This window comes from Myzus persicae, unplaced genomic scaffold (assembly GCF_001856785.1).
Source record: "Myzus persicae strain clone G006 unplaced genomic scaffold, MPER_G0061.0, whole genome shotgun sequence".
Classification (NCBI taxonomy): domain Eukaryota; kingdom Metazoa; phylum Arthropoda; class Insecta; order Hemiptera; family Aphididae; genus Myzus; species Myzus persicae.
In genome coordinates this window covers 369796-389691 of record NW_019102013.1, presented here as the reverse complement: position 1 = coordinate 389691, position 19896 = coordinate 369796, and the positions used below count along the sequence as shown (strand labels likewise).

General features: G+C 33.0%; 1 protein-coding gene across 1 annotated transcript; it reads left to right on the top strand.

Annotated features, from left to right (window-relative positions):
* Nucleotides 1-4905: 4905 nt before the first annotated feature.
* LOC111030996 (syndecan) lies at nt 4906-13078 on the top strand. The gene is made up of 4 exons (XM_022310748.1): nt 4906-5405; nt 8407-8850; nt 11364-11568; nt 11662-13078. The coding sequence occupies exons 1-4, from the start codon at nt 5352-5354 to the stop codon at nt 11829-11831; spliced, it is 873 nt and encodes a 290-aa protein (XP_022166440.1). The 5' UTR covers nt 4906-5351; the 3' UTR covers nt 11832-13078.
* Nucleotides 13079-19896: the final 6818 nt, after the last annotated feature.

The following is a 19896-nucleotide window of genomic DNA, read 5'->3' as shown; positions in this document are numbered from 1 at the left end:
AAAGATTTTCCAAACTCCTGCAGTCTGCATCTGATATATTGAACGACATGTTATCTGCCACCTGCAGATTAAAGATGAAACACGAAGGAAAAGAAATTACCATCGGTTAATTTCAGTATAGCCAGTCATACGTCATAATAATATAAAATATATTATTATTTACAATGGGCGAGACATTTTAAAATATTGCAATGTTTTAGAAGTTATTTTTTTAATATCCTGCTATGCGTTTAGGGTACCTACCTATTGGTGAAATATTTGATAACCAATCCATTTCATCATTTTGACAGTAATATTGGTCAAAAAGTCAAAGAACATAATAATATTATAAGGTCTGACTAAAAAAATGCACTCATTTTTTTTATTGTCGGACAAAAATGTTCTTTTTGTCCCTGGACTTACAGCCGCATTTTTAAACTTGAGACTTGAGACTGTTCATTAAATCAACGGGTATGGATAATACATATTTAAAAGTGGATTGTTTTATTTTGATTTAAATTACAAATCAAGAGTCAAGTTCATAAATGTTAGAAGCTATTTCTAATATTATTAAAATTATTGATTTAATTTTTAAAAATTAATTTGTTTTCCTTGACATTTTATCCACAACTTGATATTTGTTAATTCATTGATACATATTCTAAAATCATAATATTCTATTTTACTCTTTGTCATTTTATATCGTATGATACTATCTCTCAAATATTGAAATATATCACTAGAAACTTACCAAAAACATTGCTTTTGTTATGTAGGAAATTCAGAAATCACTCTGTAAACGCATGACGTAGCTTAGGGATATAATACCACTGATGCAACTGCCGAGAGGACTGAGAGTGCGATCGAACATCACGCATCAGACAAAAAATATACGAAATTTGTTTTTTTTTTTATTTACAAAATATGTGGATATAAGTTAATGTAAAATGTGAATTATTATTCAAATAATCAAATATTCATACCCCAAAATACAATAGTTATTAGTTTGAAATATCTCCTAATATTTTAGGTTATATTTTAAGATAATTATACTTTATTTTAGTAAATTTAGTCAAAAAAAACTTTTTTACTGAAGTCAAAATTGGTGAAAATGCACTCCAATAAAAAATTAAATCGAGGTTGAAATTTTACTTTGGAAAAATTGGTTTATGAAAATCCATTTTTCTGGGTTATTGTAATTAGTTTTTTGCCCCCCTAGAATCATTCCCAAGTGCCGCCTATGCACCTACCTATATAATATAACATTAGGCGTTCGTACGCGATGAATAGTGTTGTGCAACAGCTCAACTGCTCAAGCATGGCAAAATAGATCAAAACGATCTGTTTTGTCATGTGTGAATGGCAATTGACGAAAAGTATAATAAGTAATAACTAAAATAAGAATACCGAATAATAAATAGGTATAATATTATTATGTATTATAACGCGATCGTTCACGGCGGACGACGGCCGACGCGGCACGTATGTGATTATGGTCGACAGTCGACACACGTGTACCAGAAATCGGAAACCCGTTTTCCGGGTGGGTACCTATTTTAAGAACACAGGGTCACTGTGGTGAAGTCATGTTCATATTCGTGTCAATATATAATACGAATCCGACGAGGTACAAGGTCGCGAGGGCGTATCTATATAAAAATGTGCACATACGTATATATCCAAACATAATATCTGCACCGTCCGGGTGTGACCTGCACCTTACCCTTCGCAACATAGAATATTATTTGGTGCGAAAACGTATATGTGTAGTATAACCTAAAGCAGCGGGTAAAACTTTATGAATAAAAAATAATAATAACCAAATTATAGGTAGTCTTATTATATACAATAATACGACAGTAAACTGCAGTACACCGAATGTGCGATTTCGCAAACCAGACCCGAAATATCGTGGTACCGGCGTACCGCCTATCTGTGTCAGTGAACCTTACTTATTATACGTACAGCCGCGGCCGCCGAGATATTATTTTAAACACGCGATTCAGCAATTTATCGTATGTTTCGTACCGAGAGGATCTCATAGCACACGCGTTTCGTGTGTACCCCATCAAATATGATTACAATTTATTTAACGAAGCGATTTGTCATTAATCATTTTAACAGTGGACGGACAGCCACGTCTACTGCACAGCGAATAGCATAATAGATTAATGCAGTACGATCTGTGGCCACGTCCTTACAGTGAAATACAACAATAATAAATACTAATACGTATTATACAGGACCGTGACTTGTATTACGACGAATCACCCGACTTGTACAAGCGAGATGGCCGATGGGTACGTGTATTGGCAGCGTACAATAATATTATGATGCCTGGAAGGACGCACGGGCTAAATACAAGACTTTGAAGACACGTGGCCATTAAATAAGGATAGAGTTGCATTACGTATGCGGTCTCACCACTGTCCGCAAACACCTATACCGACTATTCGGTAGACTTCACTATACCATATAGGACCTTTAGTCAACCATTTTTATAAATACAACACTTCTACATTTTATTTTTTGCAAATTTTTGTTCTCTTTTCCGACATTACAAACAACGTTTTGAAGCCCTACAATATATACACATTGTTTAAAAATATTATCTAAAATCGATTTAGGCGATTTAGGTACATTTATGACAAATATATGGGTAGTATAATTGAGGCACGGAGCGCTTCGGCCCATGAAAAAAATCAAAGGGCGTGCCTAGGCACGCCCTGTGAGCACGCCTATGTCTTACCTATTACCTATGTATTGCATTATTGCTATATTTGGACTTGGGTCGTTGCTGAGTGTTCTATACAGTGCTCAAACTTACTCAGCTATAGGCTCTATAAATCAGAATCTAGTTGTCTTCGACAACAAATTTCGTCTGTACGGAGTAAATTCATTATACAATTTTTTGGTCTCGGATTTTACAAAAAATTGTTACTTTTATTAATTTCTCGAAATAAATTCTGAAAGTAGGAAAATAATGACAAGCTTGAAAACCAATTCAATTCTAATTCATTGTTCCTCGGTCAAGTCGAGCGTAATTTATAATTCATTTTTTTACCATGTAAAAACTACAATCTGGCCTATTATAATTTACGAATGGAATTCAGTTACAAATATAATTATGACGTAAACGTCCGTTCACCTCTAAACCGAGTAGTCTGGATAGTGGATACCGTCATACTGGTTAGATATAACGACTTATGCGTCTTATCAACCATGGCTTATGGCTAAATACTTGGCTAGTAAGTTGGACTTAACCGTCTAAGGGATCCGAGTAGGTACGTCAAGGACGTCTGCATACCTGATGCCGAGTGCCATGTCTCCGCGGATTATTCTGCGCGTAACAGTGTTTGTATCATTGTATGATATAAATATTTAACAATACCTACCACATTATCACGATTATATAATATTGAGAATTCCCGACTTTTTTGAACAAACCATATAACAATAATATTATGTTGTTTAACCGTTTGAAACGACCTTCCTTCAGTCTTCTCAACCTTGCATTTTCTGTCATTCAGGTTGCTGCACTACAAACAATATGATGTATTGTACTCCAATCTGCCATCTTGACTTGGTGCTAGAAACTAACAAGTGCCAACACGGCCACATTGCCACATCAATACATTATCTACAGAGCAATAATCATTGGCCATTACCCATACCTATGGGCGACGATGCAATTGTTAATAAACCATTATATTAATGATTACTCTGATGATATGGTTAACATAATATTACTTCTGAGCCAATATAAACAATTATTAAAAAAATGAAAGCAACTCAAATATATTATAAATAATTTCAATTTTTATTATACATATATTTATATGTTTGAACTCACGCAGAGTATAAAACTATAAAAAACTGTAGTATAAGGTTCGAAACTTCTAAAAAATAGGTAGAGACGTAGAGTTCAAGTTTTATACGCGTTCCTGTACGATTAAGACAATTCTGGAACACTAGCGTGGTGAGCTGTTGCACTATGTATGCATTATGCACCGAGTATTGAGTAATGTACATTTCGACTCGCTTGGCGTGTAGGTACCTACAAAATAAAAATTGGCCTCAAAAATAAAATATCAATTGAAAATAATATAATATTTTAAAATATTGTCGTGTGGCATTGCTCAACAAAACGAATTCTGAACGATGCGGTTCGTGTGTTGTGCTGCAAGCGCGCACGAAGTGTGGGGGGATGAGAAAAGGTCGCACGTGTTTACCCGCACACAATATCGTGTGTGTTGTAAATTATAATATATTCTAATATTATTGTTATTAATACATTTATATGCGCTCCGTCGTCGTGTTTAATATTATTACGTAGTTCCGCCGAACACCTGCAGGGGTTCGCAACGCCGGACATGCCATCACGGTCCATACTCAATGTACCGCGGGCGTGGTAGTGGCGGGGCGGCAACGCGCGTTTTCCGACCACTGGCAACGATGGTATTCTTTTATCTACATTATACGACCACTCTCTGCAGCAGCAGCTGCCCGTTCACCGGTCCTCGGAACAACCCGAACGCTGGTGCCTACAATTGCCTACTAAGCGGTAAGCGGCGAACACTGGGAAAAAAATCGTCGTCGCGGCGGTTCTGGCGGTACCGACCGCAGCTGCCGCTGCTGCTGCTGCTGCTTGAGCCGCGCCGTAGAGTCCCGGCGTCGGATAGAGTGAGCGACCGTACCCCCGAGTGGGTGCGTGTGGGTGTGCGACGGAGAGAGAGCGACGTGTGCGCGCGCGTGCAGCGTGTGCATTATACGTCGCACTACCGAGCGGTGGGTGGGGAGTGGGCGGGGAATAGAGTATAAAAATACGAGAGAGAGAGAAAAGAAAAAACACCACACACACAAGTACGCAACCCACCTCTCCCCGTTCATTGATTAAGATTGACATTCCGATTCCGTTGAACGTCAAAATACTTGTGCGAACCATCGCCGCCGCCGTCGTCCGTCATCGAATTCGTTCGTTTGTTTGTTTGTTTGTTTGTTCGTTCGTTGTTTCATACGTTCGTCGAGTCCGCAACACCCGCGCTCCATTGTTTTTATCGTTGGACGTTGTCGCATGCACCCGCATATCGGCAGCACGACACCACCCCGTACGCGCGCACAGTGCAGTGCACACACGGTGCGGCCAAACACCAGTCGCGTCCATGACAATATCAACGCCGTCCGCGCGCACCAACAACGCCGCTGCTTCGTCTCCGTCTCCGTCTCCGTCGTTGCTGTAGCCGTCGTTTCCCGTCGTACAGTAGGGAAACCGTTCTCGGCCACATACGCCCGCCGTCTCCGTCGTCGTCCAGCACAGAGCCGTCGCCACTGAACCACCGCCGCCACTGATTACCGTCGACTCAGCCGCCGCCATGGGACCGAAAATCGTTTGCCTGGCGGTCGTCTGCATTTTTCTTGTGCACAACGTAAGTAGAAATACGACGCTCGGCCTGTCTGCGGATAGTGTCAGTGGGCAGTGGTGGCAGTCTTCTATCGACGGGGTAGATTTTGATATCGGGAGGTTGTCGTCTCCGTTGCCTCCATTCGATGAGTGCCGTCTAGGATCGTGACATCTGTCTGATGTACAGTCCATGACTATTAACACCTGCCCAACCGAAATGGTTTGTCGTTGAATCGTGTAGGTCTCGATCTATAGGTATAAGATAATTCATACCTGATGCGACCGATTTGTTGTTCAAAGTATGCCTTAAGGCATCATATTCTTTAAAATTATGTAGTTGGATTTCAGTATGGGTAGGTATAATTTAGAATTATGTTTGGTGTGTTTCCTATAGTTGCCAAAGGTCAATGATCGAACAATAATCGAGTAAGTAATTGATGTCTGGTTCATTAAGTGCCCACTCATATGTCTGCAGCAGACATTCTTAATATTTTTTCAATTAATATTGATGTACCTACTATGCTTCTTATTATTGTCATTACCTGATAACCATCTGCTTGACCTTTTATCCTCGTAAAAAGTAACATTCTTCCTACTTGTAGATTACATTTTTTTATATACTTAATCATCATTAATTTCAACTAAGCAGATGGCTACCTGTGATTTGTTGTTATAGTTAAAATATATTGATTCATCATATTATTTATATATTTTCAATATTCTATCTTTGATTCATCAACATATATATACTCTTAAGTAGGTGTTCATATTTAGGCATTTATTTGTTTTCTGAACAACATTTGTTATTGATAATGGAAGCCTATGGCATAAAGGTCCCCACACACTGCAGCGGTAGCGGTGGCGGTGGCTGTAAAATGAGTCCGGACACAATTTACTGCCACCGCCAAGACAAAAGAATTTTACCGCTGCAGTATGTGGGGACCTTGAGTCTTGCTGAATTTAAAAAATGCTTTGAGTTTGGTAGGTAAATCTTTTTTTTTCAAACTTTTGCATATGTACCTACATGGAATGTACCTTTATCTAAAGTAGGTGAGCTATTAGTTTGTATTACCTACACATTTTTCTGAAACTTGATAAAATAATCAAACAAGCTTATGATTGGTGTTGTAATTTATTGTTATAGTTAAGTAGGTAGACTACCACAAAGAGAATTGTGTGTCTTAAAGGCTTAACTGGTTAAATTATCTAATGGAATATGTATTCATAAAATAAAATCTGTCTTGAATTCTTGATAGGTGCCTCTACTGCATTGTACATTTTTGTACATTCTTTGTTATCAATGTTAGTATTTATTTAAAATAATAAATTGTTGACCATTAGTTTCATAAATGATTTGATCTCAAATTCTTGTTTTTTTTCCAATAATAGACAGATACCTATCATAGTGGTTGAAAATTTCGTTACACAGTTGGCTTAATAATAGCTTCAAAACAAATTATCCACGTTGAAAACAATAAACTGCAAATGTCATTGTTTTTGTATTTGTTTATCAAGAATATTATAAATATTTAATTATCTTTACATACCTACATTATACTATAGGTATTGAAGTTACTTTATATTTCCATTTATTAACTCAGTATTATTTTGAAAAATCATGTTCAAACCAAAATGTTATAAACTATGTTTTAAAAAAACATCTTAACTGTTTAGTTAACACATTATTTATTAATGCCAAATTCGTATTATTAAGTAGGTACAATATCCTATTTCAAATTCCAAACTTTCAGAAAAATTATTTTTAAATATATAACCTTTAACTCGCCCGTTCTCTAGTTGTTCCAATATTTTAACAAAAGTATTATCAATTTACAGGTTGATACATTATACTTAATTGGTTTTGTTGAATTTCTATGAATTTAGTTCAACAGGAATTTAATTCTTCTCATGAAAAGGGGGCTGAAATTCAGTCTGAATTATACCCTTCTACATTTTTCTAACTGACGCGGGGCTGTAAAGAAGCTACCTAACCATACATAATTGATTACTACCTAACTTATATTTGTAGGTATCTGATAGTTCTTATAGGATTTTTAAAATATTAATTTTAATGGATTATTATAAGTCAATCGATAGGTATGAAATTTGGGTGAATTTTGATTTTAGTAGGTAACTAATATAATATTTTTTAACTAGCTTATTTAAAAATGTTATTTAAAGTAGTGATTTTTTATAAACTCAATAGGTCAAATTTATCTTCCCACCCCTTGACTTCCATTTTTATAGTTTGATATTAGTGATAGAACTATTATATATATTACTATGACTTTATGTGATGTATGTCATATGCAGTAATAATAACTATATATATACTGTTAGCTCATTACTTATTGTTATGCCATAAAAAAAAATAAAAAATCCATTCATAAAGTTTACAAAATTCTACAAGTTGTATAAACCTAAATACATATTACAACTTTAAAATGTACCTATGTTATAACAAGAAACACATACAGAATAATTTGTGCTGTTGTGAAATGTATAGAATATATTTACTTTGAATGCATAAATTCACCTATGTATATCTTTTAGTATTAACTTAAACCTTGACTTAAATGAATATTATTAGATTACCTATAAAATACCTCTTATGTTATTGTGAATATTACAATATAGATGTTTATTATATTCATGATGTGTTAAATAACTAAAGTTATGTTCTTATTTATAAAAGTAAAAAGTCACTGAAAATAGACACACACTGTAGTTTTTTTTGTCTAATTACATTAATACATTTAAATAATACCTATAAAATGCCATAAAGATAACGATCATGATAAATGTTGATTTTGCTATACTTTTATTCGTTTATATTTAACCTTGGTGGTATGCAATAGTAATATCAAATGATAAAAGTCGCTTGGTGTGGAGATAAATATTGTAAGCAATCGATTTTGACCGGTGGCGGGGTCATAAGGCTCATGCCCCATGTACCATATTTATTTTCAAAATGTGTGATGAGTAATCAATAAGTACTAAACAAAACCATGTTATTATTTTTATAGGTGCTTGCACAATCTAACAAAAATGTTTCATCTACTAAACCATTAAAACCATATAAGGAAGAATTATTTATTGATGATGAATCTGAAAATGCGGATGATGGTGACACCGATAAATTAGGTGCTGATGATATGATGCTAGGCGAAGAAGGTAGTGGTATGGGTCCCCCATCAAAAGGAACAGGGGCTGAAGATATGGAATCTAGTGGTTCTGGCTATGGACCCGATGATGAGGATGCACAAGTTGGTGGTAAAAGCAAAGGTAAAGCAGGTGTTGATTCTGAAGAAGATGAAGACGATATGGATGATGGTGATGATGAAGATGAAGATGACACTGAAGATTTTGATACAGAAAAGCCACAAAAGGTGTTTAATCCTGTAACTACTACATCAACTACGACTACAACAGTTAAGAGTCTCGATGAAGAATCTAATTTCCCCGAAGAGGTACGTTTAATTTATATATATTTCTATTTAATTTATCTTTTATCCTCATAGACCTGAACTTTTTTTGTTCTTGTTCAATCTTTTCATAGACATCCTAGGTCTATTATCTGTTAACATACAATAAGTATTTATTTTATAAAAGTTAGTCTCAGCATTCAGCTCACAAAATCTTGGTAGATGGTGTTGTTTTGTTTGTTGGGTAGAAACAATTTCCATTTCCCCGGTCAGTGTAATTTTTTTTCAGTCTGTTACTAGGTGATATTAAATTAATTTTAAATTGCTCCTTACATGTTTATTAAAATAGTTTAAGTATTGGCGTATATTGATGTATACATTATTTTATTAGGTTAATTTTTATCTCTAAACTAATTAATCATGCTAGGTTGAAATAAACATATACTTAATTTAATCACCATTGACATTAAATGAACCAATTATGGGTTACTAATTGATATGGGAGGGACTGTTAAATATTTAAAAATTAATGTAACTCATAGATATTAGTGAAAATTTGTATTTTAATTAACAATAAATTAAAAAAAATTTTAGTTCTCAAAATTACTGATGATCTATAATATTATCTATACAACCTTTATTTACATGTGTTATGAACTAAATTGTATATGATGCCTCTGCCTAATGCCCCTCTTATATGAATTATTTATAACCCATTCGAGGAACTATTTTACTTCTATGATAAATCAACTTCTCTGTTCATCTACCAAAATGGGTCACAGTAAGATTGAATCACATTAGTTTGGCATTTTGTAATTGTATTTGTAGTGTTAGAAATAACTTTAAAGTAATTTAATTAATGTATGTTAAAATTATATTTTATTTGTAAGATTTATAATATTAGACTTTGTGTACCTACTTCAATTTAATTATAATTACTTAATTACTATAATATGCACTAACAATAAATAATGAATTGCAAATTATCATTCAATTTATTCCAGTAATTTAATTTTAACATTCATAAACCATTCTAGTTCACAACATTAATGTATGCACTATACACATAATATATTAATCTAACAAAAATACTATTAAAATGATAACTTAATCCTTTTTATATAATATATTCAACGCTAGGTTGTGAAACATTAAGATAATGTTGTACATAAACTTCATAAACTCACATTTATAAATTTAACAATCTATTTATTTAGTTTGTAGACTATTGTTTGATTAGGATATAGTGTGCAAGTTTGTCATCTAGATGACATTTGTCTGATGGAGACTAGAAATGTATAGAATAAATTGTTAAGCTATTATTCGTCTACACATATAGCACATAAAAAAAATTCTACAATATATTAATGTTCTTATAATTCATTATAAGTTAACTATTAAATCATTTCACAATCATTGAATCAAATTAGTACAACAATTTAATTGGAAGCAGTTATATTTTGTTTAAAATTTTTAAAGCCATTTATGATTTAGTGGTTTAATTTAATACCTAGTAAATATCCCAATATTGTGTTCTATGAAAATGAATTATATTTGTTTGTTATTGTTATAACCAATGTTATAACTTAATGTTGTATGTAGCATTTTTAGTTGATATCAATTTCCAGGAAGTTTGATTACCACATATGTAGGTTTTTTTTTTACCTTCACACACAATGCTTACCTCTATAAATCCATTGCTCATTGGAAACTTTTAATATTAATATGTTGCATGTTAGACTCACCTGATGAATTGCATATTTCTACTAATTTTGCATCGCTAATCTGAAATTTTTTTTTTGAGGGCAGCAGAATAGTATAACTATGTTTGCTAGTTATACTATATTTCAACCTACACTGCAATTTGTTTTTCTTTATATCTTTGCACTTCTTATAAGTGGTGTATCAAAACAATTTGAATAATTTACATTTAAAATACCTTTGAAAACAGCTTTAATTCTTTTGAAACATGATGGGTACGAGATAAATAAAGTAGAAATAGTTATAAATTATGATGGATTATTGTAAACCTTTTATAATAATAAGTATCGTATTTGTAGTCATTAGTCATAAAAAATAACTGTATTCACTGTGTAAAATTATAATTTATTTCCATATATTTTTTTTAATAGACATTGAGGGTTGATGACTCATTTAATTCCATATGTAGTCTACATATTAACTTTGCTTTTAATGATAATGAACATTTTATTGATATTATCAAATACGCATATTAACATGCTCTAATAATACGTTAGATAGATACAGAAATATGCGTTTATTAACACACAAATTATATGAGGTACAAATAGTGTATTATGAACTTTATGGTCTGTAAGATTCAATATTCCTTTCCATCTTTACTGCACTACCTATTTCACATTTTTTAAACTGATATTTTATAAACATATCTAATTATTTTTCATTTTTAAGACCAAAATAGGTTCAAACTGTAATTTTGGGTTTGTGCACTGTTTATATTATATTTGAAAGATTTATAGAAATAAAACAATTAAGAAAACTTTAATACTTGATTTATATTTATACTTTTATTTTAGCCCAAACAAAACATTGATGATGTCAATTTGGCACCCAGTGTACCTAGTGCACCTGAAGTACCTCAGACTACATCTACGTCTACTCTTCCTCCACCTCCTTCCAATGCTATTGATGAACATTCTAGCAGTAACGGAGTGTATATAAGTCCAAACAGCCACCCTGAGCGAACATCTTCATTTTTCGCACAACCTGGCATACTTGCAGGTAATAATAAGAAAAAACAATATTTACTGTTTATGAATCATAAAACATCTCTTAATTATTGTAACCATCTAACAATATATATGTATGTTTCAGCTGTTATTGGTGGTGCTGTTGTGGGATTGTTATGCGCAATTCTAGTGGTTATGTTCATTGTATACAGGATGCGTAAAAAGGACGAGGGTTCTTATCCCTTAGAAGAAACTAAACGTTCACCAGCCACAAATCCATACCTAAAATCTTCACATCGCGAATTTTATGCATGAGTACATTCGTAAATTGGTTTTTACTTGAGCCTATGAACATAGTATACGTTATAATAATAATATTGTTTTTATCACCTCCTTCCCCGTAAGACCATTTAACTATTCCAAAGGCAGCTATATGACTTCTAGTCACAAATACATTTATATATACTATATATAAATGATAAATAGAGTTTCATTATAAATTATCGATCTTTTAAAACACAAAAATATTATTTTATCTACCATTACTCTCCTTAAGAAATTGTACAAAATTTTTTTTATTTTCTTATATTTTGAATTAGTCAGATTATTGTCACCTATAGTGCAACTAAGTTAAGATGACCAATCATGCAGAAAAGAGGAGCTTATTTTAAACCCTGCCGACACGACAGTCAAAATATGGTCTATCAGTTGATGCTTCATGTTGTTGGGCCTGACCGAAACAAACATGACCAGGCAACTGACATGTTATGCCTCCTGGTCATCTTAACTTGGTTGCACTATACCTAATTGTCTTCCGTAATCCCCTTTTAATGTTAAATATATATAAAATGTTAATATTAATTGGCTGGATCTATACCAAACTGGTGACTATTGAATCATATCATTGTCATATTGGTTTTATGGATAACCTCAGAGGCAGGCTTCCGTTTTTAATTTTTATAGATTCTCACATACAGAGAACAAGACTAATATTAAGATCATAAAATGCCAATTGATTTCAAAACATAAAACCAGTTTGGTCTGGCCTGCTTTATATTATTAATTAAAATGTACTGATAATTGCAAATCAATTTAAATTAAATTATACTATTATTTGTTGAAATTAATTTTTGTTAAGTATAAATATTAGGCAGTATTAAGTGGAATTATGATGGTTCATTAAACTTAAGACCAATCTTAAGAAGAATAAATTGAAGATAATAAAGAATGTGTAGTCTTTAATTTAAAGACTTAAACAATGTAGAACCTTAGCCAACTTAAATATGTGCCATCTTTTCGTTGGGCCTCCCTTCTGTTCATATATTTTGAAGTGTTTTCCAATTTTAACACTTTGTACATAATATTTAGGCATAACAAATTATTATTATTTTTATTATTATTAGTTATTATTTATAGTTTTCCAATATTTTTTATTTTATAATAATTATATTTATTTAGTCTAGCATGGAACTAATTAATAGCGAATATACTTTTCACTATTGCGTTTTTTATACATACGTAATTGTACGTACTGGTATAACAAAATAAACTTATGCTGCCTAGAGATAATAAAAAAAAGATAGCTAAACATCTTCTTTTAACTCGGTAAATTAATATATATAACTATCGTTTATTATTGAAAGATATTAAGTATATTACTGTGAATTTTTTATTTATTTAACCTACTCATAACAATTTTATTATTTATATATTTGATTAAGTTTTATAACATCATTTGTTTTAAGTATTGAACGTTTCAAAAATGTTCAACATCATCAAGCTCTGTAAAAGAGTATTATTTTTACTTGTTTATACCATTTTATGTAAACATAATATACACAATATATTATACTCAATGATTATTCATAAGAAGTTTTTATTTTATTTTTTTTATGTTTACATTTTTACTCACGAGAATTGGGTCCTTGTAAATCAAAATTTTATTTTAAAATGTATATACCCCCACTCCATTCACCAAGAAAAAAAAATACTCTTAATTTCCTTATTCACATCTGACAAAAATGTTATACATATTATAATTTTTTTTTTTGCCATTCTTAGCTCTTTTAAAAATAATTCCAGTAGTATGTATGAACCCGTTGTTTATGATAAATATGCTAAATTAGCTAGTATGATCTACTCTCGGTAATTTAAATCTATAAAAATTCAAATTATTGTTATCTAATAAAGCAATAATATAATTTTTGGCTCGACACTATTCAACATGCCCATAATGCTTAAATTTTTTGTTTATTTGGAAATCTTTCAAATAGATATAATTTAAATCTTAAGTTTCCTAGGGTCGATTATACACCTAAAATCCTTAAAATATGGCAATAAACAAAACCACTACATTTGTTAACTTGATAGTATGCAAAAAATGTACCAGTATTATTATTTTTTTCAATTGTAACAATAGTTTGACCTTACATTTCATCTTGTTAAATTGTATAACTTTTGTTGTTAAAGACATTCTAATTGTCCATTGAAATTTTTCAGTATTACCTAGTTATAGTTATAAATAATATTTTTTAACCGTTTCTTTTTTGTATTATTTTTATTGAGCTTTCCTCTCTCTTCATATACAAACTATAAATAAAATGAACAGTTAATTTTTGTATTTTATCGTCATACATGTGAAATGATTTGTTAGTATAATATGTCGATTATATGTTCTGCACCACCTGTGCCCAAACCATTATTTCATGATTTTTCAACTTCCTAAAACAGAAATAATGTTAAACCATTCAGAATTAATCAGATTTAAAAGATATACCTTTGAATAATTTCTATTATACAAGATTGTGTTTTCAGCCAATATAGGTTTATAATATTATAAGGCAATCTGAACTACCAGACTGTCCGGAATTGTTCCAAGAAAAATAAACAATTATAAAATAAAGCACTTTTATTTTGGTTTAGTGTACTTCAGTGACAAGTAAGTATAGCAATGTGGACCAATGGCTGGTAGATTGGGTTTATTTAAATGTACAATGCTCAGTGTATTTCGGCGTAAGTACAAACACTTCATGAGCTAACAGTTAGGGTGTACCTATTTCCGTCCTCCACACTAGAAAATGCAGAATTTAAAATATGTACTTGTTAGTTTTTAATTTTATGATTTATGGCATAATATGTATTCAACAAAAAAATTTTAAAAAGTTAGTTCAGCGCATTGGACATGGTTAATACTACTCTCAATGAATAATCTGACATATTCGTAAAATCGGTGGTTTTTGAATCTACAATCCACTATCATCACACATATGCATTGGCTGGTGTATAGATAGATTGTTTTGTACAAGAAAATGTACAAGGTCGAACAGTTGAGTATAACAGTTTTTTGGTATACCTGTACGACGGAATCGTAGGTGAATAAAATATCACAGAATAACTAGGTTCAAAACTCAAAGCCCAAGCTTATAATCTTTGATTAAAAAATGATACGGTTGAAGCCCCCCTCCCATTGAACTTCCCCATTTGCGCCCTGTGAGTGTACATTAACCGAAGCGTCGAGGACGCATTGGCTAATCCTGCGTAAATGCGATCTACCGATCGAGGAACAAAATCTGTAAAGGTTATATCCTTTTTAGTTCTTGGTCGATGAAAACTTAAAGGTCCGTCCGACCTATACCATGACACTGGCATGGTTGCATTTAGCATTACCGGCGGGTTGCTCGCGCTATGTGAACTGCCTTTGCGTTGCAGACAAAGCTGAGCATATTGCGTACATACTCTGATTCGCTGTCTGCGGAACTGGACGGTTCTGAGAGACGACCTTCGCAATTCGCACACGCCTTCGTCAATCTCCGGTTACGGCGGACAATGGACATGCCTGACATAAGGTCCTATGGTCCGGTTTTCGAAGGAAGTTCAGGACACCTATTTTACAAAATACCTATTGGAGGATATCTTGACGTTCAAGTAAAAATGGTCGGACAAGCAGTAAACTGGTCATGATTGTCATTACTCTCCACCACACTTGCAGTGTGCAGAGGGTCTAGTGGTCACGTTCGACCTTTTACCCAACCCGATTAAGCACGGTTGCAATCAAACAATAGGAACCCCAAAAACGGCTGCATACTGTTACTTGTGTCCTCAAAACGGTTGATAGTTTGATACCGAGTTGCGGTCAAGATTATAACAGGTAAAAAAAAAAATCTGAGTTGCGGTTGTGATAAAAACAGGTAAATGATCAAAATAGGTAAAAATCCTAGTTGCGGTAAAAAAATATGATTAATAATTATTAGGTTTTAAAATATTTATATATTTACATTTGTAATATTAAACCGGTTCATATTTGTATGATACACATTTCACAAATGTCAGCGAGTCAATTTGTTTTTTCAAATACTGTTGTATTTTATTTTTAGTAAATTTATGATTTATGCTCTCGCTTTTTTTATTAGTTTCCAAATATACTGAATTGATTTTTGAATATGTATCAATCTGAATATTTTTGACACATTTCAAAATTATTTTATTTTGATTATTATTTTAAAGATTTCATAATAGGCTTGCAACACATTCAAATCCGTTAGTCAAAACACTCTCATCAAATGTTATTCCGGGAAATCCTCCTAGGCGTTTAAAACGCAACCGGTGCCGTGATATGCTGATTTAATATCATAATTAAAAAAAAAAAATATATATATATAGATGATAGATGTTTCTATGAGAAAACTTAATGTATAATCTCAATTTATAAGTGTCATCACTGGGTGGCTGCTTTTATCATGTTATTCATGTTATTTTGTTTTTTTATATTTTAGCTAATACTCTTGTTGGACTCACGAGGTACAGATTGTGTATTTAATAATAAAGGAAAAAAAAAAAAAATTTCAAAAATTCAAATATGTTGGGATGTGGCGATTGGTTCTCAGTTTTGAACTTTGAATTGAACGCTTCACTTCCATTATTCGTTCTCCAAACATCATTGTTCAAAGCTGCCCAGAGTGTGGTTGGAAAAGTAGCATCATTATTCATTGCCAATATAATTATCGACTAAATAGTCACTAAATTCAGTAACTCTTGAATCTATAGGTTGTTCGGCGATTAAATCTAAAAACACATTTCCCACTTCATCTGGAGGGAGAAAAGTCAATCCAAAAACGTAGTGTAACCATTAATCGTTAACCGGATACTGACAGCAATTAAGACGTTAATTTTACCTTCAATATTATTAAGACCGCAATTCGTCTATTGCGACCGCAACTCGGACAATACCCTCAAAACAGGTAATTTTTACAGGAAATAAATTCAGCAGGTGACTTGCGTCCCGTTGTGGGGACTCAACTCAACCATATTATTATTATTACCTGCCATTAAAGTCGTGACCGAGTTACGTCTATAAATATTATGCCTTGCAATCATATTGTTCATATTATGAAGTAGAAAAGTATGTGTAAATTGTCTGCGACTATAACAAAGAAATATTATCAGCATTTACACTCTTACAATTTTTTTTTCTATTAGCTTGGACACAACTATTACAGCTCGACGAAAGTGTTTAATATTAAATACAAAATAGTGAAATTCAAATAAACAGAAAAAGTTATCGGTGAATATTACATAGTTGGTAATAATATGGGTGTAAGGAGTGAAACGAGGGGATTAATTAGTGAAGAAAGTTCATAAATACATTTTTGAAAAAATAGTGATCGCTAGTGGAATTATTCGATAGCGAAGTATTATTTGGATTAGCGACGGAAGCGGAGAAGGCTCTGAGAGGGTGAGGTGATGGTTTGAGAATATTACATGTACAGTGTTCGGATTTCATCGAATTGAAAAAGTAAATTTGCGATGTTTAAGTAGTGCTTTATATTTTGGACATCTTTTGTAGTTTGAGGTGTGGTCACCCGCGCAAAGGGCGCACATGGCTGAGCTGCTTCTTTCTTTGGTGCAAATGTCTGAGGAGTGACCTCCCCCACATTTTACACAACGGGAGGGATGGTGGCAGTATTTAGCGATATGTCCGTAGGTCCGACAGTTTTTACGCCGAGGTTGACCACTATTGTTGGTCCTTTGTGGTAATTTAACTTGACTTTTAGTGTGCAATATTGATGAGTGATGAAAGACTTAATACTTCTTTGTTATTAGTAATGGGTTTGAGGTCCACGAAAAAGAGCGGAAACGGCCGTTTTTAGTGACATTTACGAGGAGTGACCTAGTTCATCGAGAGCATCAGATATGTTTGAGGTGAGGGTCGAGTGGTGCAGATTTCTTATGACGATTTTGAAAGGCCAATATATTGATGGCATGAAAGTGTGGAAACACGCATCGGTTTCCATTAGGTGCTGTGCGATCATATTAAAATATTCATGTCCTTGAGGGTGGTCAATCAAATAAGAAGATGGTGATTTATACATGTGAACACATTTTGGCCAGTAAGTTGGATTAATGTGTTTTTAGAGGCGGAGAAGTTCTTAATGTCTTGGACATAAAATGGCGGAGCCCTGAAATTGTCATGTTGAGTGGGGATAATGGATTCGTCGATTGCGGCAGGAGCATCGCCCCTGACGTCGAGTTCAATTGCCTTGTCCTCGTCGGATGCCAGAACGAAGAATCGGTTAGGTGAAACAAACTGTTTGTAAGTATTGTAATGTATGCTATGCCTAAGCTTCATTTTTGTAAGGAAGCAACGTGGCTGCCCATTGCCCAATAAAGTAGGCCGGGACGGAAATAGGTTATGTCCCTTTTCGAACCTTTTTTGTGGGACGCAACTTACCTACTGATAATTATTTCAGACGTAAGTAGTATGCACAGCAAAAAACAACACTGTTGAGCACGAAAATAGGAGCGACGTTGAAACTTGGTACCATAGAATAGGAGGTATTATTAAAAAATAAAATACATTTGAACATTTGATAAATATTCATAAATTAAAATCTTTTATTGGTTTTCAATCACATATCATTACATATTATTAAGACAGCGTTTGCCGGGTCAGTTAGCTTAGTAAACAAGTAAACTACTCAAACATAAAAAAAGTAAACATTTTAATTTGTTTCCCTATTAACGACCACGCTCAACTGGGTATCACCGGATGGGCTGCGCGGACCCTCCTCAAGCGGGAGATTCCCTTTTCCACCAAAATAATATTAGCCATTTCCGCCATGGCCTTTTCCCGCCAAAAACGAAATAGGTACGATTCCCGTATTTGCCAAAAAGTTTGGAAACCAATGGTTTTAATTTATGAACAACACGTTACACGTATAGGTATACCTACTACAACAGTACATACAAATAAATGATTTGTTAAAACACATTTTTGGTTTAATATTTTTGGATCCCCTTTGGAAGTATCGGATTGTTTTTCATTTGATTGTCAGACATCCCTGACGATGGCAAATATTTTAGGTATGCCGATTATATCTTAGAAAATCATGTTGATGAAAATTCGAACTTTCCGCCAAGTATGTGGGCTTCACTTGCAACGACACAACACAGAACAACCAACAATTGTGAATCTTTCCATTCTCATTTCAATTGACAATTTTATAAGGTACGTCCATAATTTATATATTTTTACCAATACTTAAAGACACAATACAGACGGATCAAAATTAACAGTGCTAGTAATAATACTACAAAAATTCCAAAAACACAAAAAAATACTAAAACGTTTAAAAATTACAGGACTCAATTAAATACATGAAAAAAATTCCTATGAAATTAGTAAGCACATTTTTGTCAAAACTGTTTCTTTGAATAATATGATTTTTAAAAACCGGACTTATACTTAAGAATGTGATTTTTTGGGACCAGATTTTTTTAAAACTTGACATGTACTTATATTATAATTTATTTTTTGTAGCATTTTTAGATATTTAAAAATAACGATATGTTTTTATGAAAAACTCTTTTGAGACTTTATTTTACTTATTATAAGTGCAATACTATTATAGTATAATACTTGTATTATAATTTGAAACACCTAGTCAAATATACCTAGTGGAGATATTATATAGTATGTTTTATTATTATCTCTTGAATTATAATTTATAATGATAAGAATAGGCAAAATATTTTGTACATGGTTCCCAAACGTATTTCACAAAAATACATTTTGGGTAGAAATGCTATGTGTATACATCAGGGAACCGTCTTTTGGCGGTAACGGGGCCCATGCCTCCTCAAGATACCACTCGCCTGATGCAGGTAATGGAGGGGAACGGGTGCTTCCAGTTCTACCTACATCGGATGGGTGAGGTCTTAAGCTTCAAGTGCATGCATGTGGAACTGTCTTGGCCCATATGGGACCCAGCGAAGTTGGAAATCCTTACTAACCGAGGACGTGCTCTCACTCAAAAATATTTTGCTTTCGAAGATTACATTAAAACTGTACGTTGTAATCCTAAGAATCGACAAATTAAATATT

What these genes read in the sequence shown, in the direction of transcription:
- LOC111030996 (XM_022310748.1), top strand. Translation starts at nt 5,352, where the DNA reads ATGGGACCGAAAATCGTTTGCCTGGCGGTCGTCTGCATTTTTCTTGTG. An exon ending in GCATTTTTCTTGTGCACAAC is followed by an intron (nt 5,406 to 8,406) that starts GTAAGTAGAAAT and finishes TTATTTTTATAG; the next exon opens with GTGCTTGCACAATCTAACAA. An exon ending in ACAACCTGGCATACTTGCAG is followed by an intron (nt 11,569 to 11,661) that starts GTAATAATAAGA and finishes TGTATGTTTCAG; the next exon opens with CTGTTATTGGTGGTGCTGTT.